The sequence below is a fragment of the Suricata suricatta genome, chromosome 12 (genome assembly GCF_006229205.1).
Source record: "Suricata suricatta isolate VVHF042 chromosome 12, meerkat_22Aug2017_6uvM2_HiC, whole genome shotgun sequence".
Taxonomy (NCBI): domain Eukaryota; kingdom Metazoa; phylum Chordata; class Mammalia; order Carnivora; family Herpestidae; genus Suricata; species Suricata suricatta.
In genome coordinates, this window is record NC_043711.1 from 11,982,453 (window position 1) to 12,010,087 (window position 27,635).

Here is a 27,635-nt window from a genome sequence, read left to right on the forward strand (position 1 = left end):
TGAAAGGCTGTGCTCCGTGGTTGAGAGGGGCCACCTCTCCTGGGCGGTTTTTCTTTTTTGTCTTACTTTTGGCATTTCCTTAAGGTTTTGTGGGGGTTTTTTCCTTTCAGAGGGATGTATAGTTGTGTAATTTTATAAAGACGTGTTCCTAAAACGTTGAAATAATTTGGGCTTGGTATGAGGCTAGGGTGTTTTACAAGACAATTGTCAAAAACCCTATCCTGGCTGTTTGGTGCAAGAATGCTTCCAGCCCAGGATTTACTTAGTAGTCTTTAAATCCTCCATTTTTGGGGCACCTGGGTGGCTCAGTAGGCTAAGCGGCCCGACTTTAGCTCAGGTCATGATCTCACAGCTCATGGGTTTGAGCCCTGCGTCAGGCTCTGTGCTGAAAGCTCAGAGCCTGGGGCCTGCTTCGGATTCTGTGTCTCTCTCTGACCCTCCCCTCCTCACACTCTGTATCTCTCTCAAAAATAAACATTTAAAAATATTCCAGTTTTCTCCTCTGTTTTTTTCTGGCACTTAATCTCTGTCCTAAGCAGAGGATATATTGTCAAAAGCCAGCTTTCAAAACCCCAAAGGAGATAGGATTAAAAATCAGGCAGGCAGCCTGAGTGAATGGTTCTGATACTGCAGGGCTGGGATCCCCAGAGCACAGGGATGGTTCAGGAGGACAAAATGGAGGCATTTCTCCACAGCTTGGGTGTTCATAAAAGTGATGAGATACTCGACTGATTAATCAGGGGTCACATTTTGCATCACCCACTGCTGTCACTACAAAAATGAAATCCGTGCTTTTTGCCGAGATTTGGTGGGGCGTGGTTTTCAGGTCATTCCAGGCAATAAACAGGCACTGATGACTGTCAACACTGACAGGTGACAGGTAGTGACCCTTGATAAGATTTGATTGCCATTCAGAGGGTTGGTTTGACCTCTTTTCCAGGTAACCAACGCCTTGCTCTCCCCCTATAAAGCGTATTTGTTTGGTAACTATATTTATTTACTAGAATCCCCTACCAGACTGAGTTTCATGGGGCTGGGCCCCAGGTGGGGTTCCTCCAACGACAGGTCACCTAATTTGGCTCAGGAAGGCGGGGTGGCGTTTCCAACTGCGCCGGCTTGTCTCCCAGCCTGACAGCCAGAGAGCGCCCCGCTTCAATCAGCCCCGCCAGCTGCCGCCCGGGCCCGCCCCTCTGGGCCTTACTTCCGGGATGCTTGAGGCCGGAGCGGGAAATAAGGGCACTTTGAGCGTACCGCGCCTGCGCGCGCCCCGCTTCGCGCCTGCGCTTTGCTGGCAGCCCCCCCCCCCACTCCCCGACCGGACATAACGGTCCGCGCGCGGCTTCCCGGACCGGAAGTGGAGGCGAACGGTCGCGGGGCACGCCCGGCCTTGCTCAACGCCCGCAGTCCCCGCCGTCGCCGCCGCCCTCGGCAGTTGCCGAGGCTTTCCGCAGCCATCATGTCCGCCAGCGCCGTCTACGTGCTGGACCTAAAGGGCAAGGTACAGATGGCTCCCCACCCTCTCCATTGCCAGGCAACCGGTGGGGCCTCGCCCCTTTGCGGGGGGTGAGACCCACCCTGTTGCTTGGTAACCAGCCAATGGGACCAACCCTAGTCTTAGGCTGGGAGGCCTATCGCCCTCACCTGAGGGCCCCACCCTGTTGCTAGGGTACCTGGCGGGGGCTCGGATCCACGAGCCCCACCCTGTTGCTAGGTAACGCAGCTGCACGGCCCCCCTCCCGCTATGGGCTGGGTTCTCCTGCCTTCGAGGGGGCATCCCGGGAACCCGAGGCCGCGGGGAGGGTGGCCCGGCGCAGGCTTCGAAGCCGGGACTGGCTCTCAGGGGCTGTGCAACCCTTGGCCAGAGGTGGTGAGGCGTGTCGGGGACAGTGTGCCCTCGAGCCAGTCGATTTTTCTTTGCCGGTGTCTGTAAAAATTTCTTAACGTTCAGTGTGACCCTGAGTTACGAGGGTTAAGTGAAGTGGGTGGTGGGTGGAAGGGCCATTTCACAGAGGGAGAAACCGAGGCACACAGAGGCACGCAACTTGCCCAAGGTCACGCCTGTCACAGAGTGGCAGGTCTAGGAGTCCGCTGGTATTTGGGGGAGCACCTACTAAGTGCCATGGAGGGTGCTTAGGCTGGGCTGCCTTTGGTGAGCAAAATCGGAGCCGTCCTTGTCCTGGCGCTCACAGTCCAGTGGAAGGAAAGGACACCGCTCTCACAAAGCACAAATCGATGTTGGTTGCAGTGATGAAGCAGTGGGGTTGTAATAGGGGACTGTGCCTGGGCTGGGGGTCCAGGAGGGCTTCCGGGAAGGAGGGACACATCCGGCTGAGACCTGAAGGAAGAGGTGGACAGAATTAGGACCCAGGTGCCATTCCCAGGGGAACCTGGGAAAACTTCTTGGAGGAGGGCTCTCCAAGCCTTTCAAATTGGGCTCCTGCTTTCCCTCAAAGCGTCTTGGCCAGAAGGCAAGTGAGAGAGAAGGGTGGGTGTCCGGCCTGGATGGGGCAAGCAAGAGTTAGAGCAGTGGGTGAAGTGGCTGTCCCTTCCTGCCCCTCTCCCAGAGTACCATGCTCTAGAACTTTCCAAGAGTCCCTTGAGTAGGTTGTCTGCCCTGGATACCACCCAAAGTCAACAGCCAGTGAGGCCTGGTGCTGGGCTCCCTTCCCCGGGCCTCAGGCAAGGGATCAGACACAGGGCACACAGGGGCTGGGTGGGTGCAGAGCGTTCCCAGAGCCCTTGTGGCTGGAGTTCTTGCTTCCACCCCGGCTGCTGTGTCCCCAGAGGTCCCAACGGCTGCCTTATCTCAGATCACTGATTCCTCCAGCAAACATTTCTCGAGCACCCAGCATGCACCAAGCCCCATGCTGACTGTCTCACCGTGACTGGAGTTAGGGCTGAGTTCGAGACCCGTCTCTGCTGCTCGGCTTTGTGACCCCAGGCCAAGGACCTGCTTCTCTCTGAGCCTCGTTTCCCCCGTTGCTCCCTGGAGGCTTTTATGGTGGTGGTGTGCAAGCTCTCTGGGCAGACGTTTGAGGCAGGCGCAGCACCCCCATGGCCCGCCGTCCTGGCTAATCCCATCTGGGGCCTTGGGGTGTAGCACGGGAGACACATGGAGGCTGACGGACCCAAGTGGCCAGATCTCGGTAGCTGCAAGCACACGGACAAGGTCCCGGATAACACAGTTGCCAACCTCAGTTTTGGCTGCCGGAGGAGGAGGAGTCACTGAAGGCTACCTGGAGGAGGGAGGTGCCAGAGCTAGGGCCAGGTGACAGTAGAGTGGACAAGGGGTCGCTGCGGCAGGCCTGCGGAGTCGGGGCAGCCTGCGGGGGCCGGCGGGCTTAAAGCCTTGGGGATGAGTGGAGCCTGGAGGGGGACACCAGCATGGCCGTGGGTGGTCGAGGACGTCCAGACGGGAGTGAGGAACAGGGGGGACCACTCTAACGCCAGGAAGGAAGAGCCACCGGAAGAGACTGTAGCCTGAGAGGAGCATGATCAGACCTGCCCCTTGGGGAGCTCCCAGGGCAGCCACGGACTTGCCTCCCGCTCCCAGCAAGCATCACGCCATTTGTTACTCCATTCTGTGGACCTCGGGTTTTAAAAGGACCTTTTGTGCAAACTGTATTTAATACAAAGTAAGGTAATGGCACAGTAAGAAATTAATGACAACACTTCAGTCTGCCAGCGTCCTAGACCCTCTGAGCACCAAGGAGACCAGCATGGCCGCATTTAGCTGCCAGAAAACCCTCCATGGACACTTCTTTGCCCTTATCTTTCTCGTTTCTCTGCAGTGTCTGATCCTATGACCACACTCCTCAGCAGGCATCCATCGGCCTCCGAGCTGCTGCTCTCTCTCTGTGCGTCTCCCAGCCCCTCCCCTCGGATGTCGGCTCCCCGCCCCCGACACTGCCCCTCTCCCCGGGCAGGCTTTGATTCATGCCAGTGTGCCAGTGACTCAAACGTGTGCCGCAGGCCAGAGTGCTTACCTAGAGCCGCATCGTTCTCTGGAACACCGTGAGCTCCCACAGCCGACGCCAACCCGGCGTTTCCCCTGCCCTCTCTGCCACCTCAGTGAGCGACACCACCGTCCGCGTGACCGTCCTCATTGGAGACCTGGGCGTTATCCTGGCCTCCATCCTCTCCTCACCTCCAGGCTCATTCCCCAGACATTCCCTGAGCACCCACTGGGGTCAGGCTCTGCTGTGGGCGAGACGGAAGGGGTCACTGTTCTCAGGGGGAGCTCGTCTCCGATAGAAGGGACAGACAGTAAAGGAGGCAGCGCTGTTGTGGGCAGTGGAGGAAGAGGGGACAGGTTATCTCAGGCAGGGCAAGCAGGGAAGTCTTCCTGGAGGAGGTGCCATCTTAGGCAAGGCTTGCGAAACTAGGAGAGGCCCAGACATCCTGGGCAGAGAGAACTGCACGTGCAGAGGCCTCGAGGCGGGAACAGATGTGGGTGGCTCAGCCAGCAGCTGGGGGGCAGCATGGCCGGAACCGAGTGAGCGGGGCTGAGATGGCAGGGAGGCGTTGGCGGCACTGCAAAGAGCCGGTTTGCCACGGGGTCCAACTTGCAGTGTGTTTTCAGCACGAGGGGAGACCGGGGTCGACAGCAGTGTCAGCAGGGAGGACCCTGTCTGAGTTCTGTTTCAGAAGATGCCTCTCGCTCCGTGTGGGGAAGGAGGTGTAGGGGTTCAGAGCAGCCATGGGGGTAGAGGTTTGTCACCTCAACATCACCTGCCCCCCTTCAGCCTGTCCTGCCCCTGCCTTTGTTCTGTCACCCAGGACCTGCAGCCCAAGCTCCACGACTGCCCTCACCCCACCTAACCGGCGCTCCCAGGTCTCCCCAGGCGTGGGCTGCACCCAGATTCCACCCACGGCTTCAGCCACCGCGGTCCCTGCACCTCTGTCCCACCTGCCCCTCAGGGCTCAGTTTGAAGGTCACACCCTCGGGAGGCTCTCAGTTCCTCCTAAGCCGGTGTCACAGTTCAGGGACCCTGTTTGTTTCGGTCACCTCTGGTCCCCAGGCTCAGCGAGCGGTAGAGGGGCACGCGGTGTGTGCTTGTTGGGTGCGTGGGCCTCTCTGCAGCCCTGGGCATGAAGGCAAGCAAAACAAATTCCTTCTTCCTCTTTGAGTTTCTGGGGGCTTTGAGGCTCCCTGCCAGTGGCAGACCCCAAAATTACATAGCTGAGGAAGAAGATGGGCCTTGGGAAGCCCAGGAAAGCAATGTGAGGGAGCAGAAGGGGCCGTGCAGGGGGTGAGAACTGGTTAGGATCCGGACTCACCTCGGCTGGCTGTGTGACCTCAGGAGGCTGGTGCACGATTTCTAGACATCACCGAGCATCTCTGTAAAAACGGTGGCCTCGCGTCGTGGAGGGGCCAGAGTGTATTCCGAGCAAGGAGCCTATGAGAAGGGACACGGAGTCCCTCCGTCCGGGCCTGGCCCAGGCCTCCATGAGCTCACCCACTGGGCGCCAGGGCCCCAAGAGGCCTTCTGAACATCAGCAGGAAGAGGGCACGGACCGCGAAGGGATTCCAGGAGAGAAGTTCTCATTTTGATTTCCTCTCTCTCCTGGCTTGGAACAGTGGAGACAGCGGGTGTGACGGAAGCCCAGGTTCGGAGGCCAAGGCTCCTGGCCCGGTCAGCTCCCCAAGGCCGCCGTCTGCACGCACGGGTCCTGTGGCCGCTGTCCTCGGGAGCTCCCGGGGCCACAGCCACCCTAGGCGATGTCTCCAAGTAGAGCCTTCCACGGCAGGGCACAGCTTCAGGCCCCCCCCCCCTCCGTGCCCTCCGGAGCTGTGACACACATGTACTGAGCTGCGTTTGTTCCAGGGGCACGGCGTGAGGCCTTCAGTCCTTGTGTACAACCAGGAAGCCACAGCACACGCTCTGTCACCCCCTAAAGTGTCCTCACACCCCTTGTGTCCAGCCCGTCCCCAGGCAGCCGCTGATGTGTTTTCTGTCCCCACTGGCGAGGGTTTTGTGTAAGTGGAATCCTGTGGGACGCCATACGGGGTATGCTGTCTATTGTCTGGTCCCTCCCCTGGCCCAGGGGTCCTCATAGACCCTTGTGCTGTCGCCCACGCCAGTGGTCTTTCCTTGTCATGGCTGAGGTGCTGTCCAAGGTGTGGGCGGACGGAGTTCTCGTTTCTGCTCACCTGCGGAAGGACGTGGCGCTCCCTCCAGTCTGGATCGATCGACCGGTCTATTTGTAAAGTTTGTTTATTTTGAGAGCGAGAGAGCACGCGTGCGTGAGCTGGGAAGGGCCAGAGAGAGAGGGAGGGAGAGAGAGAGAATCCCAAGCAGGCTCAGCATTGTTGGCAGAGAGCCCATGAGGGGCTCAAACTCACAAATCATGATTTCGTGACCTGAGCCGAAATCCGGAGCTGGACGCTCAGTGACGGAGCCACCCAGGCGCCCCCAGTCTGGATCTGTTTAAGATAAAGCTGCAGCGAACATTTGCACACGAGCGTTTGCATGACTCTGTGGTTTTGTTTCTCCCGGGTGAATACCTAGGAGAGGAACAGCTGGGCCACACACTAGGTGTGCCTATGCGGGAACCTGCCAGACTTCACCTGGAGCTTGTCCTTGTCAAGGCCCCGTGAGCAGTGGACAAGGGTTCTGCGCACTGCACGTTCCAGCCCATGGGCCTCGGAGGAGCACGGTTAGGGCATGGGCTTCTTTTCAGGCCACAGGTGGCTTTTAGTAGATGTAAAACACTCGGCAGCGTCCCCTGATTGGGTAACCTGACACAGGCAGAAGAGCAGAGTGCATTATCGTGGGAAAGGCTCTGAGAAGGTCTGCAGTGAGAACCTACGGGATGTTGTTTTAACCTGGCATCTCCCAGTTGACTAAGTCCTGGGCTGTTGCCTCATAGTTCCCTCCCCTTCGAGGAACCCAGGTGGCCCCTATGGACTTCACTTTGGGAAGGGCTGTCCTTGAGGAACTCCCTAGGGGATAGAGATCAGGGTGGCCCAGAGTCTCCGATGGCTAGGGGTGTGAGTAGGGCCCTTGCGGCAGGGGAGGTTGGTGTGTCTGCCCCCCTCACCCCAAGCATCTGGCTGTGGGACTCAAAGCAGTCTCCCCCTCCACCCCTGCCTAGGTGCTCATCTGCCGGAATTACCGTGGCGACGTGGACATGTCGGAGGTGGAGCACTTCATGCCTATCCTGATGGAGAAAGAGGAGGAGGGGATGCTGTCGCCCATCCTGGCCCACGGGGGAGTCCGCTTCATGTGGATCAAGCACAACAATCTGTATCGTATCCCTTTGCAGGGGAGCTCCCGGGGAACTCCTGCGTGGGCACGTGTGCGTGCATGTGACTGTGCCCATGGGCACCCGAGAGTGGCCAGTGCCTGGCCTAGCCTGGACTGGGGCTGGCCTGGGCACAGTGAGGGCCGTCAGGCACACTCTCCTGGAGGGGATGAGCCAAGAACGCAGTGGCGAGTGTGATGGGCAGTAGGCGAGGAGAGGGTGTGGCAGGGAACCTCATCTAGTCTGGGGATCCAGGAAGGCTTCCCTGAGGAGGTGACATCCGGAGGAGACCTGCAGGAGGGCCAGGTGGCCACCATCCAGAGCAGTGGGCAGATGCCAGGAGCGATAGGCCTGGCCAGAGGCTCTGCAGGGGGCGCAGGGCTCATTCTGGAAGCTGCAGGAGGGGTGGGAGAACACCGGAGAGGGGGCATGTGTGGGAGCCAGCCCAAGTGGGCAGCGATGCTGTGGGGTCTCGTGGGAAATCACCTTCGATGTGAGGGGAAGCCTTGGGCCGGGGCGGGGAGGGGGGGGTGGACACAAATCGGGTTTGCATTTTCTGAAGGTTTCTGGCTGCCAGCAGAGGCCAGACTTCAGGAGTCGGGTGGATGGTGGGAGAGGGAGGGAGCCAGGAAGCCCGGTCACCTACATTTTAATGGGCCCGTCCCTGATGCCTTGTTTGCACAACATAGCAATGGAGGTGCTGACCTGCCACCCGCCCTGTCTGGCTCCGTGAGGCCCAGCTCCTGCCCTGCCTCTGTTTCTCCTTCACCTCTCTGGCTGTGGGGTGGCTGCCCGGATGCAGAGCAGGGGGTGGTGGTGTGAGCCTGGCAGGAGCCGTCGGACCAGTTTCCAGCTGGGCCCTGGCTTCACGCGTGGGCGTGGGCAGTGGGGAGGAAAGGCAGTGGCTCATGTCTCCAGGCACCCCCGCCTGCTCCCTAGTTCCACCATCAAGGATGGTGTCCTGCCGGCCCAGCCACGTGGTACCCACTGGCCCTCCTTAGCACTCTGAGGCTTGCAACCTGGGCCAGGGCGGGAGGCCAGCACTACCCCAACCGGCCCAGCACCTGATCCCTGGAGCCCCATGCTCGACAGGAAGTGCAGCAGATGCGGCCCCTGCCGTCCCTGTCCCTCTCATCTGGAGTGCAGCTCAGTCCTGGGGCTTCAGCACAGGCAGCTCGGGAGCAGGCACGTCCAGGGCCCAGCACGAGTGCCTGCGGCGGAGGACCCAGCCTCCCTGGGCGGCTCGAGGCCCTGGAGGGAAAGAACAGGGAGATGACATCGGTGAGGGGGGAGGGAGAGGCTGTGCCACACACTTTGCACACGTTACCTCAGTGACTCCACTGCCTGGCACCCGTCGAACAAGTGAGAAAATGAAAGCTCCATTAAAACAGTTTGCTTTAGGGGAGGGGCCCAGGCGTGCAGGAAGGGCAAAAGCCAGCTTCAGGCCTGGCTGCTTCCCATGGAGCCTGCTGGGGGGCCCTGGTCCTCCAGGCGGTCCCATGAACCATTGGGTTTCAGAGAAGGACCAGTTACTGTAGTCCTGTTTTCTGCTCCCAGAATGAGCGGCTCACTCCCTCGCCACCCTGGGCTCCTCACCCTGGGCTATAGCTCTCAGCTCTGATACTACCTCCTCCAGGCAGCCCCCACCTGCTGCCTCTCTGTCCTGGAGCGAGCACCTCTTGGGGGCTGGGACCATGTCTGGTAACTGCGGTGTCCCAGGCCTGGCTCAGATGGGAGCTCAGTAACCCGCCGAAGGCCTGCTGAATGGCTGGGGTTTGGGTTGAGGCAGGTTCTGAGCCCAGAGTAGGGGTGGGGGTCCTTCCAAGACATGCAGTGAATTGGGGTCTGTGGACTGGGGTCCAGGCCTCTAAACACTCCTTAACCGTGGCCGCCATGCAGTGGTTGCTACCTCCAAGAAGAACGCGTGTGTGTCGCTGGTGTTCTCCTTCCTTTACAAGGTGGTGCAGGTGAGTTGACCAGGGAGGGGGTTTCAGTCACCCGGGCTTCGCTGTGTGCAAAACTTGCAGGCGGCAGGAAGGCCAGCAAGGGGGTGCTGCGGGCTTCCAGAGCAGAATGGAGGGGCCAGGCTGGGGCCCTCCGGTGGTAGCGTGTGCAGCCAGCTCAGGAGTCACTGGTGCTGAGCCCTGGGGGTTGGGGGCCAGGGGCTGGTCTGGGCCATGAGGAGGTGGGGGCCGGAGAGCACGCGTCCCCCTGGGGAGCCCCGAGTGCAGGCTGAGGAGCAGGCTTTCATGCCCGGAAGTGAAGAGGGGCATCAGCAGATCCAAGAGGGTGGGAGGAAGGTCGTCCTCCCTGAGGTGCCTGGCATTTCCCTTCTGCCTCCAGGACCTTCCTTCAGTGTTCAAGCTAAGGAAACTTCTCTCCCTCCCCTTCTTTCAGGGACTTAATTTCCTATTGAGCTGGGGGACATGTGTCCGTGGCCCGGGGGGGTCAGAAGAGTCCAGAGAGCCACTTGTTCTGTCTCCAGTGCCTCTTGCCCCTCACCTGAGTCACTGTGACTCAGAGGCAAAGGGTGACGGTTTACAGTGGGAATTGGAGAGAAGCTCAGATGGGGCCCCAGCTAGACCTGGGGGTGACTGTCAGGGAGAGGAGAGGGGACCCGAGGGGGTGGAGATGCAGGGCTTCTGACCAGGCCCCGGAGGACGCCTGCACCGGCAGCCCACTTCCTGCCTCAGGCAGCCACCACTGTCCCGCCCGCAGCCCGAGTCCGAGGCTGTGTCTGTGACTGTGTCTGTGACACGTCGCCAAGCCTGGAATGTGGGTAGATGCAGCCTATTGGCTCTGGGCCCCGGGGCGGGAAGGGCAAGTGGGCCTGTGCGGGCAGCGCCCCCCTCATCTCACCCCTGCCGCCCCCCTGCTCCCGCCGTCCCCCCTCTCACCTCACCACCGCCGCCCCCGCTGCAGGTGTTTTCAGAGTACTTCAAGGAGCTGGAGGAGGAGAGCATCCGCGACAACTTCGTCATCATCTATGAACTTTTAGACGAGCTCATGGACTTCGGCTACCCACAGACCACCGACAGCAAGATCCTGCAGGAGTGAGTGGGCGGCGTGGGGCCCCAGGGCTGGCGAAGTCCCCATGGTGGCAGTGACGGCAGCTGGTTTGGGGTGGAGGAAGCGAGTGCATCTTCATGCCGTGTGCCGCCACCCTGTCTCCTGGCCTGTGCGGTTTCTGTCCGGCAGTTTTGGATCCCCTGCCGCTCAGTGTCCCTGCACAGCATGAGCGTTGTTCCCGGTGCAGGCCGGCGGGGCGCTGAATGCCTGGTTATCAAGTCACCTCCCTTGTTTCCACTGTCATCGATGAGGCTGAGAGAAAACCCCATCCTTTGCGATCCTGCCCTTCACAGTGGGGCACGCGGATCAAGTGCTTTCTGTGAACTGGGCCCCTGGGAGCACCTCCCTTTGCTCCCGTCACCATCAGAGGCGCTGCTCCCATTTATGCGGGGCAAAGGGTTACTCAGAGAAGCGTCTTGTGCTTGTTCCCCATAGGGTCCTAGGGTCGGGTAGCCAGCGCCACCCCCAGGGACTCAGTCCCCTCTGCACGCCCAGCAGGAGGGCAGTTTGGGCACACTCCGCGGTTCCCCCACCAGTCCTGTGGCCTTGCCCCTTAAAATGAATGCTCTGCGCTCATGGTAACTCAAGTTTGTTAGGGCCTATGGGAAAATCCTGAGATATTCTTGTGTTAAATGGCCCAGGGGAAACCAGAGCCTGCATTTTCTAGAGCCTGCTGGGGGAGGGGCTGGTTTCAAACTATCTGTGCCTGAGCTCCTCAACTCTGGGCCTGGTCCCACAGGTACATCACTCAGGAAGGCCACAAGCTGGAAACAGGGGCCCCAAGGCCCCCAGCCACCGTCACCAACGCGGTGTCCTGGCGGTCCGAGGGCATCAAGTACCGGAAGAATGAGGTGTTCCTGGACGTCATTGAGTCCGTCAACCTCTTGGTAGGCCTCCTTTCCTTTCTGTTCTCCTCTTTTAGAAAAGCATTGTCTTCTCCATGATTGAAATAAGGACAAAGTTCAACTGGACTTTGAACGCTAGCAGAGCCCGGAGGAACACCTGCTTCCCATGGCAGCAGATCCTCGGGAGTCAGGCCACTCACTGATCTGGAGCGCCCAACGTCCCGTCTGCTCTGTTCCTGGTTAGGGTCCACGCGGGGCCTTGTGGGCGGTGCTGGTTAAACAGGAGGGGACATTGGAGCACGGGGCTGAGTGGGCAGGAAGTCCCTCTCTCTCACGACTCCTGAGCATCCTTTAGGACCTCACGCTGTAAGCTCACAGACAGACGCGGCCTTCCCATTGCGCAGAGAGCAGGTGCTGCTGTCCTGCAGCTGGTTTCCTCATGTGGCTAAGTTTTCACTAAAAATTGAACTTTTTTCTTTACTTTTTTAATTTTTTTTTTTTAACATTTATTTTTGAAAGACAGAGACAGATCACGAGCAGGGGAGGGACAGAGAGAGAGGGAGACAGAGAAACAGACTCCAGGCTCTGAGCTGTCAGCACAGAGCCTGACTCGGGGCTCGAACCCACAGACTGCAAGATCATGACCTGAGCCGAAGTCAGACGCGCAACTGACTGAGCCACCCGGGCGTCCCCATTTGACCTTTTTCTTCTATTCATTTCAGCCCACCTACAGATTTTTGTTCCCCTTTGCCATAATCAGGATACACATCGCCCCTAAAACCTCCCTCCTGCCGCCTCTCCAAGCCCCCACCCCCACCCCCCAGCAGCCGCTGCTCCGGTCCTATCACTAGCCAGTCGTCCCCCTGCTCCCCGCCCTCTGTCCCAGCCCACCGCAGCCTGGGCCTGGGCTCCTCCTCCTGGCTCTCATCAGAGGTCAGCCGCAGCCCAGCTGACAGGGCCCATGTCTTTCACCGTCCTCGCCTCCCATAGGCATTTTGTCAGCTCACCACATCACCAGAAGGGCAGGTGCAGTACAGTCAGGTATTTAGAGAGAGAGAGAGAGACCGCAGTCACGTACCCTTTATTACAGTGTATTGTTATAACTGTCCCGTTTTATGATCGTCATTCCTCTCTTACTGTGCCTAACTTGTGCCTTAACCTGTATAACAGATGTATCTACTTAGAAAAAATATAGCATATAGAGCGTTCCGTACCGTCTGCATTTCCCAGGCATCCACTGGGGGTCTTGGACAGTCTCTCCTGCAGATGAGGGTAACTACTCTATTTTGTCTTGTTGAGATTGTCCCATGAATGGAATCCCAGAGTATGTGACCCTCTCCGTCTGGCTCCTTCCACTTAGCATCATGTCTTTGAGATTCCTCCAAGCTGCCATGTTTATCAAGAGTTTGTTTCTTATATCCGTTTGTATTTATTTTATATTCTGAACCGCACCGTGTTTATCCCCTCACCTCTTGAAGGACTTGTGGGTTGTGTCGGTGTTTGGCTGTTGTGAGTGGAGGGGCTGCAAACATCTCGTGTGCAGGTTTCTGTGCAGACGGAAGTGTCTGTTTCTCAAGGGCGAATGCCCAGAAGCGGGATTGCCGAGTCACACGGGAAGCGTACATTTAACTTTAGGGAAGCCGCCAGACCGCGCGGAGTTCTTTGTTTTCTGATTATTGCATTTTGGAAGTTCTTTATGTACCCTGGATAGAAGTCTCTTGTCAGGTACGTGATCTGCAGGCATTTTCTCCCAGGCCATCCCTAGTCTTTTCATTCATTTGGTGCAATGCCTTTCACGGGACAGAAGTTTTTAATTCTGAGAAAATCCAATAATCGGTTTTTTTGGGCACATTCTTTTGGTGCCATGTCTGAGGACTCACTGCTGAACCCATGGCCATAGAGGTTTTCTCCTAAATTTTCTTCTAAAAGTTTTCTGATTTTACATTAAAATCCATGACCAACTTTGAGTTAAGTTTTATATAAGGTATGAGGTTCGTGTCCTTTTCTTTTTTTGCATGTTGTTCCAACATCATTTAAAAATTTTTTAATGCTTATTTAAATTTGAGAGAGACAAGAGTGCAAGCTGAGGAGGGGGAGAGAGAGAGGGAGACACAGAATCCGAAGTAGGCGCCAGGCTCCCACCTGTCGGTGCAGAACAAACTCACAGACCGTGAAGTCATGAGCCAAGCTGAAGCTGGATGCTTAACCAACCAAGCCACCCAGGGGCCCCTCAACATCATTTTTTTAAAAAACTACCCCTTTCTCCGTTGACTGCTTTTGTACTTTCGTCAAAAATCAATTGGCCATATTTGTGTGAGTCTATTTCTGGACTCTCTTCTGTTCATTCATCTGTATTATTTGTTCACTCACCAATACTGCACTGTCTTTGGCATCTGTAACTTCATTAAGTCTGAAAATCAAGTAATGTGATCCTTCCAACATTCTTCATTTTTCAAAATCGTTTAGCTATTTAGTTTGTTTGCATAAAGTGTTAGCATCAGGAGACATCTGGGTGGCTCAGTCAGTTGAGTGTCTGATTTTTGATTTCAGCTCAGGTCATGATCTCGCAATCCGTGAGTTCCAGTCCCATGTCGGGCTCTGTGCCGACAGCTCAGAGCCTGGAGCCTGCTTTGGATTCTGTGTCTCCCTCTCTCTCCGCCCCTTCCCCACTTGCATACTCTCTCACAAGTAAATAAACATTAAAAAAATTTTTTTAAATAAATAAATAAATAACTCAGTGTGGGAGAGAATTGGTATCATTAGTATATGAAGTCTCACAACCCACAAATGGTGTATGTCTCTCTAGTTAGGTCACTTGATTTCTTTCATAAACATTTCGTAGTTTTTACCATGTGTATGTCATGAGTTATAGTTAAGTATTTTTTTTTGGAAGTATCATAAACTGCATATTTTAAATTTTACTTGATAGAATTCACTTGTGAAATTATCTTGAACCTAGAGATTTTTGTTTCAGAATTTAACTACAAACTTCAATTCTGTAATGGTTATAGGGTTATTTGGGTTTTCTGTTTCATCTTGGGTGAGTTTTGGTACTTTGTTGTTTTTAAGAAGCTGGTCAACTTCATCAGCGTCACTGAGTTTACGTGCATAGTGCTGTCTGCAGCATTCCCTTACCGCCTTTGTAATGTCTGCAGGGTCTGTGCTGATGTCCCCTCTCTCATTCCTGGTATTGGTCATTTATGTCCTATTTCTTTCTCTTTGTCAGTCTTGTGAGAGTTTCATCTATTTTATTGGTGATGAATTGGCTTTTACCAAGAATTGGCTTTTGATTTCACTGATTTTCTCTGTTGTTTTTCCACTTTCAATTTCATTGATTTCTGCTCTTAGCTCTTGTATTTCCTTCTCTGTGATTTGAGTTTTTGCTCTTTTTCTAGTTTCTTAAGTTGGAAGCTGAAAATACTGATTTGAACTCTTTCTTTTCTAATATCAACATTTAATGCTGAACGTTTCTAAGCAGGGTTTTAGCTACATCCCATAATTGGTGTGTTAGATTTTCATCTTTGTTCAAAATATTTTCAAATTTCCCTTGAGACTTCATTTTTGACTCATAGATTATTTTTAATTTTTTTTTATATTTATTTTTGGGGGGGAGGGGCAGAAAGAGAGAGAGGGAGACCCAGAATCAGAAGCAGGCTCCAGGCTCTGAGCTGGCAGCATTGGGCTCTGAACTCACTAGCAGTGAGATCATAACCTGAGCCAAAGTCGGACGCTTAACAGACTGAGCCACCCAGGCACCCCGACTCATGGAATATTTAATTAAAGTGTGTTGTTTAATTTTTAAATATTTGCAGAGTCTTCTGTTATCTTATTGTCATTGTTTTCTTTAATTACATTATTGTTTAAGAATATACTTTCTGTAGTGTGCCTGGGTGGCTCAGTCAGTGAAGCGTCTGACTCTTGGTTTTGGCTCAGGTCATGATCTCAGGGTTCGTGAGTTTGAGCCCCACATTGGGCTCCCTGCTGACCATGCAAAGTCTGCTCAGGACTCTCTCTCTCTCTCTCAAAATAAATAAATTTAAAAAGGTACGCTTTTTATAATGCCAGTTCTTTAAAATTTGTTAAGCTTTCTTTTAGTGACCCAGAACGTGGTCTATCTTGTCAAGTGTTCTGGAAAAAATGTATATTTTGCTTTTGTTGGGTGGGACTGTTCTGTAAGTGCCCAATTAAATCCTGTTGGTGACATTGTTCATTTCTTTTAGCTTTTCTGCTAATTTTCTGTCTACTAGTTCTACCTATTATTGACACTGTTCAAAGCTCCAGTGTTAACTGTAAATTACGTCATAGTATATTTTGAAGCTACGCTATTAGGCACATGCACATTTAGGGTTCTTATGTTTCTTTGCTGAACTAACCTTTTCTTTTATCATTATATAAGGTCCCTCTTTATCCCTGGTAATTTTTTTGCTCTAAAGTCTATTTTGCTATTAATATTGTCATTCTAGAGTTTATTCCATCAGTGTTTACACAGTATGTGTTTTTCTGTCGTTTTATTTCCTTTTTTAATCCTTTTTTTTTTTTTTAAGATTTTATTTGTAAGTAATCTCTATGCCCAACATGGGGCTTGAACTCCTAACTCCAAGACCAAGAGTCACATGCCCCACTGACTCAGCCAGCTGGGTGCCCCGTCCTTCTATTTTTTTTAAGTTGTTATTTAAAGTCTAGTTAACATACAGGGTAATAGTAGTCTCAAGTATACAGCGTAGTGATTCAGCACTAACATCACGTGGCGCTCACACCGGGTCATTTTTAAAAATCCGTTCTGGCAGTCTGTCTTTTAATTGATATGTTTAGAGCATTTATACTATTAACTTGTTAAAGCCTGCCGTTTTCTTGTTTTCTTTTTGTTGCCTCTGTTTTTCATCCCTTTGGTTTTCTTTCCTATCCTTCCATGGTCTGTTTGAAAGTTTTAATATTCTATTTCATTTCTTCACGGTGGTTGCTACCATGTCTCTTTATATAGTTTTTTCTAGTGGTCGCTATAAAAATGCATACTTACCTGCTTAGACTCAGTATTTCACCACTTTACTTAGAATCCAAGAACTTTCCTACCTTTAGATGCTAGAGCTGTTTTGTATGTTCATCCAGATACCTTGGAGACCACCTCCGACACTGGTAAGACTTTTGGCTTTCAGTTCTCAAACATGCTTTAAAGCACTCCAGAGAATAACCCACTGAACCCGCACATTTGGCGCTTCTGTTGCTCTGCCTTGATTTCCTGACTTCCCAGGTTTCCTTCCACCTGAAAAGCTACTCGTAGCTGTTCGTTCAGAACAGATCCACTCTGCTTTTCCTCCATCGGAGAACATCCTCCTTGCCGCTTCGTCCTGAGGGATGTTTCCACTGGACACAGGTTCTGGGTTGACAGTTGTCCCTTGGCTCCTTGAAAATGCTGTGCCATTGCTTCCGGGTCCCGTGATTCCTGGTGAGAAATCCACAGTCATGGGAAACCGTAGTCCCCTGTCAGGAGTGCTTTCCAGATTTTTTCTTTGTCTTTAGCTTTCAGCAGATAGATTTGCTGTGTCTGTGTTTGGATATCTTTGGGTTTCTACTGTTTGGGATTTGTTCAGCTTCTTGACTCTGTTGGGTTATGTCTTCTACCAACATCGGGATGTTTGCTGCTGTTACGTCTTCAAATATGTTTGCATCATTTTTCTCCTTCTCTTTCCTTTTCGGACTCCAGTGACATGAATGTTACACCTTTTGTCAGTGTCCCAAGGGCCTTTGACGCTCTGTTCAGTTTATCCCGTCTTTTTTTTTCTTTGTTGTTTTGACTGGATGCTTTCTTCTCATCTGTCTTCCAGTTCACTGACCTTTTCCTCTTTTATCTCTATTCTGCTGTTGAGCCCATCCAGCAAGTTTTGTATTTTGTTATTGCATCTTTTAGTTCTAAAATGTTTTTAATTCTTCTTCCTATAGTCTGCCTCTTTGCTGACACTTTCTATTTTAACATTTGTGGCAACGCTGTTTGTAATTTTTACTTAGATATTTAAAGTCTTTGTCAGATAATTCCAACATTTGCATCAGCATTGGCATCTGCTGATTATATTTTCCATGTGAGTTAAATTTTCATGGTTCTTTGTATGGTGAGTATTTTTAGATTATACAGAAAATGTCAGTATTTGTATTCAAGTGGACAGATGGCCTGGTTAGGTTCAGGCCACAAGTTGCAGCCCCCAATTTGTGGGTCATAAGTATTAGTTCAGTTTTCAAAGCCTTCCTGCCATTTGCCATTGGAGTTTAGGTGGAGTATGCTCTGCCTGGTGGCCAGCCTGGCACTGGGAGGTTTGTTTCTCAGAGTCTGGCATACTAATTAGGATCGTAGCTACTCATGCCCAGTTCTAGAATGCTCTGGAGCCGTAAATAACTTCATGGGGATGCTTTCCTGGACTCCTCACTCTCTGCTATCTTTCTGGTATTTTGCAGCTATTTAGGGCTTCCCTTTTGGGTTCTGTGACAACTGGGGGCTCTAGATCCCCACTCTGTCGTGCCTGCCTGCGGGCGGCCTGAATCCGGGGTTTCCCCCACCCTCTGGGAACAGCAGCTAGGCTGCCTGGGGCCCGCATGTGAGAGGACAGACCAGAGGGGGGACTCGGGGGATTTCCATATGCTCTCTGAGCCCAAGGAGTTCCCCTTCTGGCTCCAAAGCCAGGGCTCCGCCCATGTCAGCGCCTTGCTCACTGTCACTGCCACTTCCAGTTTCCTTGGCACTTTCCCACGGGGGGTGGGGGGAAGGAGGGGCGGCTGGGCTCCTACAACGGCTCCTCCCAGATCCACCCACTGGGCCTTTCAGTCTTCGATGGCTGCCCATGCACCCTGGCCACGTTTCGTCCTCGTAGCCCGTGGCCAGGAGGGCATACGAGCCGACCCGTGTTACCTGCAGTGTGCTTGCCTTTACTCTCCAGACTGTTGTGACTGATCAGACCAGTGCCATCGTGCAGCTCACTTGGGTATGCCCCTTTCCAGCTGCCACAGACTGTGCAGAAATGGGCCGGCTTGTCCGTCTGAGGACATGGGGTTGGGGCATCGCCCTTACCTGGGCGGGCCCCTGGAAGATTGGGTCCTCGGGTGTGGGATCGATGATAGTGCTTCCCCGAAAGATTCTCCCAGTGGACTTCACATAAACATATTTATTTGCCTCCTTACTTTTTGAATATTGGAGCAAGACAGTGGCCTCAGTAACCACATGCCCCTCCTGTCTGAGGACCGTTGTCCGAATTATTTATTGAGCCCAGAACATGGCCCGTCTGGCTGGCCCTAGAGCGTCCTGGCCTAGGAAAGCAGATCCCGGGGAGCAGCCTATAAGTAGCTTACGTGAAAGCACTGGAGGCTCAAGGGGCGTCCTGACCACAGCGCACCCAGCAGGTGGCTGTGCCTGAAGAAGCCTGCTCTTCCAGACACGGGGCGGCACAGGGCAGGTGCAGGCGTCCCAGATGGGCTGGAACACCGTCTTCCAGTCTGATGGCAGGGCCGGCGGCTGAGTCCACAGTGACCTGGATGTGACAGTGTGCTTGAGCAGCTTGGCACACATCCCTTCTGCGCCCACCCATCCTGCTTGCTGCCTGTGGGGCTAGGCTAAGCCTCGTGGGCTGTGCAGCTCTGCTCCCCTTCCTGAGCCTGCCTTCCCAGCGTTGGTGACCTCGTGTGTTCAGGTCCAGAGGGCTGTGCAGTCCCTGCTCCCCACGCAGTTGGGAGCATGGGGGAGGGCCCCCGGAGCCCAGTCAGCGAGGGCCCATGTTTGCATGTGTCTGCTGAGGACCCTTTGTCCCCAGGCACTGTCCTCGTGCTAGCCCCAGCAGAGTGGTCTGATGCACCCCCTCACAGCGTGGGGACGACAGGCAGGGCTGACGAGAGGCAGAGAGGAAGAGAGGGGGCTGCCGGCCGCCAGGTGGGGACAGGAAGAAGCCAGCGTGAGCAGGGAGGTGACGGAGCCAGGCCTGCAGGGCCTCCTCTCCTGTTTTGTGCCTTTTCCGGGTTGTGCTCTCCTTGGTGTCCCAGTTCCCCACCTCTTTCAGAGGCGAAGGGCTCTCATGTTTGCATGTGGTGCTTTTTAGATGCTTGAGTTAAAGGCTGGACAGATTTTCCTTTCACTGCAGAAATGGGCAACTTGGGCCCTCCAGCCCGTGGGCGTGGCTGGTGCCTCCGAGGAGGGGCCCGTGTGGCCCCAAGGCTCGTGCGTTTGCAGCGCTTGCTCTTGCCTGTGGGAGTGGACGTGGTGATGCAGGGCGGCGGTCACGGCTGTGGCTCCAGCGCCTCCGCCGGCCGCCGTGCAGCCTCTGCTCTGTGCCTTAGTGTCCTTGTATCTACAGCGGGCCCGAGAAGAGGTTCCGGCAGGCGGGCTTCCTGAGGACAGGCTCAGGGCTGCCTGCTGGCCTCCTGGGTGCTTCCTGGCCTGCCCATGAGGTGCAGGGCTGCCCGAGGCGTAACCCTGCCACACAGACTGTAGGGTGCACGGAGGAAGGGCTCAGCCACTCACTCCTATGACTCTGTCTGTGCAGATGCACTGTTACTGTGGACCAGTGGTCAGCAGACCTTGGGGCAGCCCTGGGGAGCAGAGCGGGGTCAGGGCCCAGGAGGCTCCGTCTTTAGGAAGTAGGGGGCTGGGGCAAGGGGCCTCCTCAGGCCCCAGGTGGAGAAACAGAGGTCTCAAGAGACGCAGGTGTGGCCTGCTCTGAGGATTGCCAGCCTGGCAGGTGGGTGGACACCGGTAGGGTCCTCGCTCAGGTGTGGCCTGAGGCCTGGAGGGTAGAGCCCACCGGTCGGCCTCTGTGCCCCTGGCACAAAGGCTGGACGGGAGGCAGGTGGGGCTCACCCAGCTCGGGATGGGGAGAAGGGCCTCGAGACTTGGGTGGCCGGGTGGGTATGAAGCTGGCCAGCGGGGGCCTCCCTTCACACCCACCTCGCCACCCCCAGGTCAGTGCCAACGGCAATGTGCTGCGCAGCGAGATCGTGGGCTCCATCAAGATGCGGGTCTTCCTCTCGGGCATGCCCGAGCTGCGCCTGGGCCTCAACGACAAGGTTCTCTTCGACAACACAGGCCGTGAGTACCCCCACCAGCCCACTGCGCCCCTGGGGCCAGAGCTGAGGGGACACTCAGCCGCGAGGGGGGTCACGTGCACCTCAAGTACTTGCTCCAGAAACACGTTCACGGTGTTTACGAGACAACTGTGAAAACTAGTAAATCTATAACCTGACAAAGAAAATACAGGAGAGCGGAGATCCCAAAGTCCAGTCCCCTCGTCACCCTATGGGCCAGAGCACACGGGCGAGGTCTTAGAAGTCAAGTGTGGGGACGGTCACGCAGGGCCACGACCCTGCCCTGCACCATCTGAAGGGAGCTGTTGGCTCAAGGTCAGGCCTTGCTCTCTTCCCTCCCGCGCCAGCTCCCGCCCCCACCTGGCATGCTGGGTCTGGGCTGTTTGAAGGCTCCACACAGCGGCTCTAGCTCTCACCACGCGGCCTGCACGTAGCCCCCCCCTGTGGCGGGGCAGGGGCCAGAGTGACCTCGGGGACCCAGCGTGCCCTGTTCTGTGTTGACATGTGGGACACCCGTCTCCTGGCCCGCCATCGCAGCAGGAACAAGGCCCTCTCGGGTGGCGGCCCGTCAGAGCAGCTCCTCCCCCTGGCCGGGCCCAACCTGCTCGGCTCCTCCGTGGGAGGAAGGAAGCCAGAGCACAAGGGATGACGGTGTGGCCAGTGCACGCAGGGAGCCCCGAGCCATCCCCAGCCAGGGGGTGTCGGCCAGGAAACTCGTCCAGGCCCTGGGCAGCAGCCCCAGCTAGACCCCGGACTAGCTGCTGGGGACCAGAGTGAAGCAGGCCGACCAGCCTGGCCTTCAGCGTGTGCCCAGGGTCAGGAGGCGACAGGGCTTCTGAGGGGCTGGGGAGGGACAGGGGAGGTTGTCCAGGAACCTCGCCCCGTTGGCATTCATGACGCAAGATGCTCTCACAGATTCGAGGAGCATCCCTGCTCTGCCAGGGGTGAGCCCCTGGCAATGGCAGTGTTGCCGAGAGAGTGACCCAGAGGGGCTAAGGTCTGTGCTGCCATTACCCCACCTCCCCTCAGGTGGCAAGAGCAAGTCCGTGGAGCTGGAGGACGTGAAGTTCCACCAGTGCGTGCGGCTCTCACGCTTCGAGAACGACCGCACCATCTCCTTCATCCCCCCTGACGGCGAGTTCGAGCTCATGTCCTACCGCCTCAACACCCACGTGAGTGCGCACCCCCTCCCCCCGGGGCAGGGCCGCCTGCGGGAGGCCCCACCGGGCTGGTGTTTGGCAGCCTGGGGCTCTGACCTTCCTGAGGGACCAGAGACACTGCTGCCCCCATTGCGGGCAGCCCTGCCCGGCAATGTGCTCTGCGTTTTCACAGCGGCCCCTGTGTCTCCGTGTGCGTCCTGGTCTGGTATGGACTCCCCCGGTAGCCCTGGGCAGTGGCTGCGGGAAAGGTGCAAGTGCCACGTCCACTGTCCCCAACAGGTCAAGCCCTTGATCTGGATCGAGTCCGTGATTGAAAAGCATTCTCACAGCCGCATCGAGTACATGATCAAGGTGCGCACGCATCCTGCCCCCAGCGTCTGCCTGGGGACCAGGGCAGTGAGAGGTGGGACTGTGGACGGCCCCGCCTGCTCAGGGCCTTTGGCACCAGGTCCTGACCAGGGCAGGGGCACCGTGGGGCTCTATGACCCCTATCCAGGGAGATCAGGCCTGTGGCTGAGGTCTATGCTGCCTCACTGTGACCCAGAGGGAAGAATGGGGAACCCTTAAGGCCAAGAGGACTAGGGGTATAGGGAGGGTCTCAGGTGGCAAGAGGGTACAAACTGAGCCTGGAAAACTGGGCTCAGCTTGGTGGGGGCCCCCAGGCCTGGCCAGGGGATGTGGGGCCCTTGCAGGGGCAGGCTGGGGGGGGCCGGGCTTTCCCACCTGTGCCCTTCCAAACCACGGCTGCATGGGCCCCATCTCCAGGCCAAGAGCCAGTTCAAGCGGCGGTCAACGGCCAACAACGTGGAGATCCACATCCCTGTGCCCAACGATGCCGACTCACCCAAGTTCAAGACGACAGTGGGGAGTGTCAAGTGGGTCCCCGAGAACAGCGAGATCGTATGGTCCATCAAGTCCTTCCCGGTGAGTGCCCGTCTCAGTGGGGTGCCCCCTTAACTTCCTCCCGCACCCCAGCTGCTCCCTGTGCCCACCACAGCATGTGGCAGCCTCAGAACGGGGCACAGGGCCAGGATTCCTGTGGACCGGCAGGGGCAGCTTGTCTGTGAACAGCCTGCCTCCAGCACCAGGGCACGCTCCTCCCTCCCTCCCTCCCTCTTGCCGTCTCTCTGCCCCTCTGGTTCAGAACTCAGCTTCCCTAGAGGGGAGCAGGCCGCCTTGAGGCCTGCACAGCACAGGTTTCGGGACTCCAGCACCAGCTCCGGGGATGTAGAGCGCTTCATGCTGGCAGAGATGCCTGGCTTGTGGTCAGGATTTTGAGCACTCGAGTCTGGATTTGCAGCAGTAGTGCCTGGAGAGACGGGAAGGTGGGGGTGCGCACTTGTGCTGTGCCCGTTGCTGTTTTCTCATTATGAATAAGATGAAACTCTTTTTCTTACGTCGAGGGCCATCTGCATTTCTTTCTGTGGAAACTGCAGCAGTGTCTCCTTCATTTTTCTGTCAGGTTTGGTCATTTTCTTTATTTCTGAGAGCTCTTTATATATGGGCAGGATTAGCACTTTATCTTTGATACAAGTTGCAAAGGATTTCCCTACTTTAATGTTTATCTTTTGTCTTTGTTTTTGGTGGTTTTTGCTGTGTGACCTTTTTTTGTTTTTAAAAAAATGTTTATTTATTTTGAGAGAGAAAGTGAGGGGGGTACAGAGAGGGAAAGAGAGAATCCCAAGCAAGCTGTGCACTGTCAGCACAGAGTCCACTGGGGGGCTCGATCCCACGAACTGTGAGATCATGCCTGAGCCAAAACCAAGAAAATGAAGCCACTGTGTGACATTTTTTAAATTGCTTCTTTGTTTTCTTACTGTTGTTTAACATAGATTTCTCCGTCTTTTTATGATGTGTGGACTGTAAGTCATACTTTGAAAGTCCTGACCATTCCCAGTAATAAAGGAAATCCCCCATATTTGTTTCTAGAACCTGTGTAGTGGTATTTTTTTTACCATAGATTTTAGGTCCTCTCAGAGGTAGGTGTGGTAAATGGGGTGAGGTACAGGTCCAGTTTTATCTTTGTCCAAATGGCTATCCAGTTTTCTAGCATCATTTACTAAAATGTCTATCTTCTCTTTGGTGGTTTGCGATGCCATGCTTATCAAATATCCATTTTCCATATGGCATTCGATCTCTTTCTGAATGTCCTATTGTCCATCTGTCCATGCAGCAAGGCCGCATTTTAACTCAGGGCTTTAGTCTATGTTTTGCCATCTGATAAGGCCAGGCCCACCCCCAGCGCCCCTACATCCATCTCTTGTCTGTTTCCTGGAGACTCTTGGCTTGGTTGGTTTCCCTTATGAAGTTTAGAATCCGTTTGCTCGCACCAGGTACGGAAGTCCGTTAGGAAGAACACCTTCATGCGGCTTTGTCGTGGTCAGTAGCTCTGTGTCAGCTTCGCCTTTGTGCTTTTTGGGACGTCTTGATGTTTACCTTGCACACTCACACAGCCTTTCCCTTGGTTTAAAAAAGTGCATTTACTGAAATACAACATGCAGAAAAGTACACAAATGGAATGTGAATGACTCGATGGACGTCCTCGGGGGAAACAGCCGTGTGTCTGGAACTAGAAAAAAGCCCCCGGGGCTCACGACCAGTCGGCACATCTCTGGTGAAGATGATTTTTCAGTCGGGGAGCGCCTGAGTGGGGCCGCCTCCTCCCCTGTGTCTTCCAGCAGCGGCGGCGCCTGTGGGTGGCTGGCGCCCTGGCTTCTCGCTGCGGCTTTGCCGTGCGGTCGTTTTTCTCTCAAGTCCCGTGCGCCTGCTGATGTCCCTTCCTGTCACTTCCAGCCAGATCCGGTTTTGCCCTCCCTGCCGCTCTGGGGCGTTTGATGGCTCCCGAGCCTCCTGGCTGTGGCTGCTGTGTCCAGGGCCTGGAGGTGGAGGTGGAGCGTGGCCTCTGGTCTGGGCCCCCGCTGGAGGCACCAAGCGCCGTCACCCCAGGTTTGACGCCGTGTCGGGCCACGGACTCAATCCCGCCCTCACGTTCCTGTGTTTTCGGCACAAACGGGTAACGGGTTCATCCAGGTGCCCCTTCGGTGTCCCAGTTCGGGTCTGTTAAGAGTGGGTCTGGAACCATCCCCGCATTCCCCCCCGACCCCCCACCCCTGGTAGGGGCGTGTGTCCTTGGCGAAGCGCCACTGCACTCTGCCAGCAGGCGCGTAACGTCTGCATGCTGGTGTTCGCAGCCCACGTGGACTCTGGGGGGCACTCTCCGTTCCCCGGGCCGTCGTTACCCCACGCCGCGCGGCAGGTTGAGGAGCCTGGATGCCGTCTGGCCGTGGGCTCGATAGAGCTTGGCGGTGTCACTGTCCAGGCCTCGACTGCTTTCTCTCTCCCGCGGAAATTGGGCCATTCAGAGTTTCCACTTCTGCCAGAGGCTGTTGGGTAAACTGTGCCCCTTCAGAGTCCGCCGTCCTAACCAGGTTCCCAGGGTGTCTGCCAAGTCGGGGATGTCTGTCTTTCCCCCCCTTTCACTTATGGTGGTTACTTCTACCTGCTATTTTTTATTTTGTCTATTTGGGCTTTCTGTCTTCCTTGATGAGGCGACCTAGTGGCTTCTCTCTCTCTCTTTTTTTTTTTTTTCACACTGGCTTTTTAATTTTGTTGTAATATTTTCCAGTCTTTTTTAAGTCTTTAAATGTCTTCATCCTTTCCTTGTTCTAAGTTTTCAAGCTAGATACTTTCATTTGATGATTTTGTTCTAAAATGTCCATCAGCACAGAGGTTCCCGTGAGCCCCGCCTTGGCCGTAGAACCCTCAGATTCTGACATGTCGCACTTGGTGCGGCCGTCTAGAAATTCTGCAGTCAGCCAGAGCGGGTCGTCCTTTTTAAATGTCCTTTCTCCTCACTGCGGATCTGGAGCACTGCGGCCGCACAGCGTTACTCTTGCTGCTTCTGTTTCTGGGATTTCTTGAAGTGTTTGTTGAACGCCAACAGAAGGCCGGGGTTCGCAGCTCCCCATGTGCACTTGAGAGGCAGACGTCATGCGGTCCGCCTGCCTCTTCTCCGGCCGCTGCCGTGCTGAGTTGTGCTTGCGGCGAGGCGTAGCTGTGCCGTCTTCCCCGAGGGTCACGGGACTGCAGCCTCTGGGCACCTGAAATTCCTGCCCTGCGTTCTCCCCCGCACCAGCAGCCCCTGCGCTGCGCCTCTGCCTTTGCGCCTTTGCCCCGGCTTCCTCCCAAGGCTTCCTCCCGGGGTGGCCGTTCTCGGCTTTTGTGGTGCAGAGTTGGGTTTTGGTCTGCGAGCTGGCCTGTGGGTGTTTCTGGCTCACGGGGGCGGGGATTGCACCTGCTGGCCAGCAGACTCACTCCGTGCCCCCCGGAGGGCCCTTCCTCGTCACGTCCTCCCGCTGCCGCGCTCCCCTTGGTCTCTGTAAGGCTCAGCCCCGGGGCTGTTTCGTACACAGGCTGCCAGAGCAGGTTTAGTTCCTTGGCTGCCTGCTTTGTCAGCAGCCGCGACCACAGGATTCTCCCTGAGTCGTCCCTGAGTCTTCACTCAGCACGTGTCACTGACACACGCAGTGTCCCCGCTCCCGCACTGGCCCTGCCCCAGTGGTGGTGGGCAGCGGACCACTGGCTCCGTCCCAAGAGGGGGGACATGAGCACAGGCCGGGTAGCCGGGGCTCTGCTCGACCCGGCCCTGCCCTGCCCGCGCCCACGCCCGCCAGAGCTCTGGGGCCACCCAGTGTCCTGGGTGTGACGGGGCCTGTGCTCTCCCTGCTTCGCTGGGTGAGACATCCTGGGCGCCTGGCGGGCCAGGCTGAGATGCCTCACTCACCTCCGGGCCTGGGCTGCCCATCATCACCGGGCCGCCGCTGGGAGCAGGGCCCGAGCCCAGCTCCTCAGTCAGCCCCCGACCTCCATCTTGAGGTTTTATCTCCCCCGGTTCACCATTCCTCACCTTGACCTTTCCCCTTTGCTTCCACGTGCTGCCCGGACACAGGGCACGTGGGCTGCTCACTCGAGCTCTGGCTGGGCAGGTGGCCTGCACCCGCGCTGTCTCTGCACCTTGTGCCCCCTTTTCCTTCGTGAGGCATGTCAGTCTAGGCATCCTTGAAGCAACTGGTCTTCTCTCCCTGAGAGTTTTTGCAATTCTCTTGATCCTAAGAATTCAGCGGTTTTCTGCAGCCCACCTGCAATCGGGCCAGCTCGGCGGACAGGACATCCGAGAGGCCTGGGCCAAGTGTGAGTGTGTCAGGAGCCGAGACTCTGGGAAGGGGCCTCGGCCTGACCAGCTCTCCCTCGTCCGCTCCCCCAGGGCGGCAAGGAGTACCTGATGCGGGCCCACTTCGGCCTTCCGAGCGTGGAGGCGGAGGACAAGGAGGGCAAGCCCCCGATCAGCGTCAAGTTTGAGATCCCGTACTTCACTACCTCTGGCATCCAGGTTCGTGCAGCCAGGGCCACAGAGCACACGTGCACAGGCTCAGGCGTTGGTCCCGCCACCAGTGGCTGCAGCCAGCTTAGACAGCGGGGCCAGTCCACCTGTCCCACGGCGCTGGCATGCCCTCCACGGGCAGCCTGGGCCCACACCTGTCCATACAGACCTCACCCTGCACTCCAGCCCCAAGATCAGAGACTCGCTTAGCCGCCAGAACTAGGGTTTGAGCCTCTGGTGTTCACACTTTCCACCCCAGGGCCTGTTTCCCAGACCCGCAGGGGAGGTGGACTCTGGGCGACCTCCCCACCGGGAGTCTGCTGCAGGGCCGTGTCTGAGAGCGCACAGCCTGGCTCTTTCCCGCACCTTCTAGCAGTGACTCCTCCCTCCCCCAGCATCCGCAGGCCCCAGACAGACAGACAGATGCCCCTCCCCCCACCCCACCCCCACACACCGCTCCCGTGCTTGCCTGCTCCCGAGGGAGTGATGGGGGGCAGGGTTGGGGCCCAGCGTGTACCTACTCAGGGCCCTGCTGCCCTTGCCGCAGGTGCGCTACCTGAAGATCATCGAGAAGAGCGGCTACCAGGCTCTGCCGTGGGTCCGGTACATCACTCAGAACGGAGGTGCGTGCAGCCCACCCGTGGGCGGTGCCGGGGGGCCCAGGTGGCTGTGCCACTGTCCCCAAGGTGGTGCGCACGGAGCAGCCCCAGGGCTGGGGAAGGTGGCCCCTCCCACCGGCACAGAGCGGAAAGCTAATGTGTCCCTCCCTGCTTCTAGATTACCAGCTCCGGACCCAGTGAGGGGCCCGCGGCCGGCGCTCCAGGTGGGGGCACCCGCAGGAAGCCCTGCCAAGCCTGCTGGATGGAGGAGGGGCGCCCC

The 27,635-nt window shown here is 56.1% G+C and overlaps 1 protein-coding gene across 2 annotated transcripts; it reads left to right on the forward strand.

The window, feature by feature from the left end:
* The first annotated feature begins 1,327 nt into the window (after positions 1–1,327).
* Positions 1,328–27,629, forward strand: AP1M1 (adaptor related protein complex 1 subunit mu 1). Of its 2 annotated transcripts, none has more exons than XM_029916970.1 (12): positions 1,328–1,498; positions 7,099–7,255; positions 9,148–9,215; positions 10,171–10,301; positions 11,057–11,204; positions 20,094–20,220; positions 21,246–21,388; positions 21,656–21,727; positions 22,142–22,300; positions 26,640–26,765; positions 27,304–27,379; positions 27,534–27,629. In XM_029916970.1, exons 1-12 carry the CDS (start codon positions 1,457–1,459, stop codon positions 27,554–27,556), a joined length of 1,272 nt encoding a protein of 423 aa, XP_029772830.1. In that variant the 5' UTR covers positions 1,328–1,456; the 3' UTR covers positions 27,557–27,629. The 2 variants fall into 2 exon arrangements, with proteins under 2 accessions (XP_029772830.1, XP_029772832.1); XM_029916972.1 differs by lacking the exon at positions 1,328–1,498 and adding an exon at positions 6,528–6,660.
* The last annotated feature ends 6 nt before the right edge of the window (positions 27,630–27,635 follow it).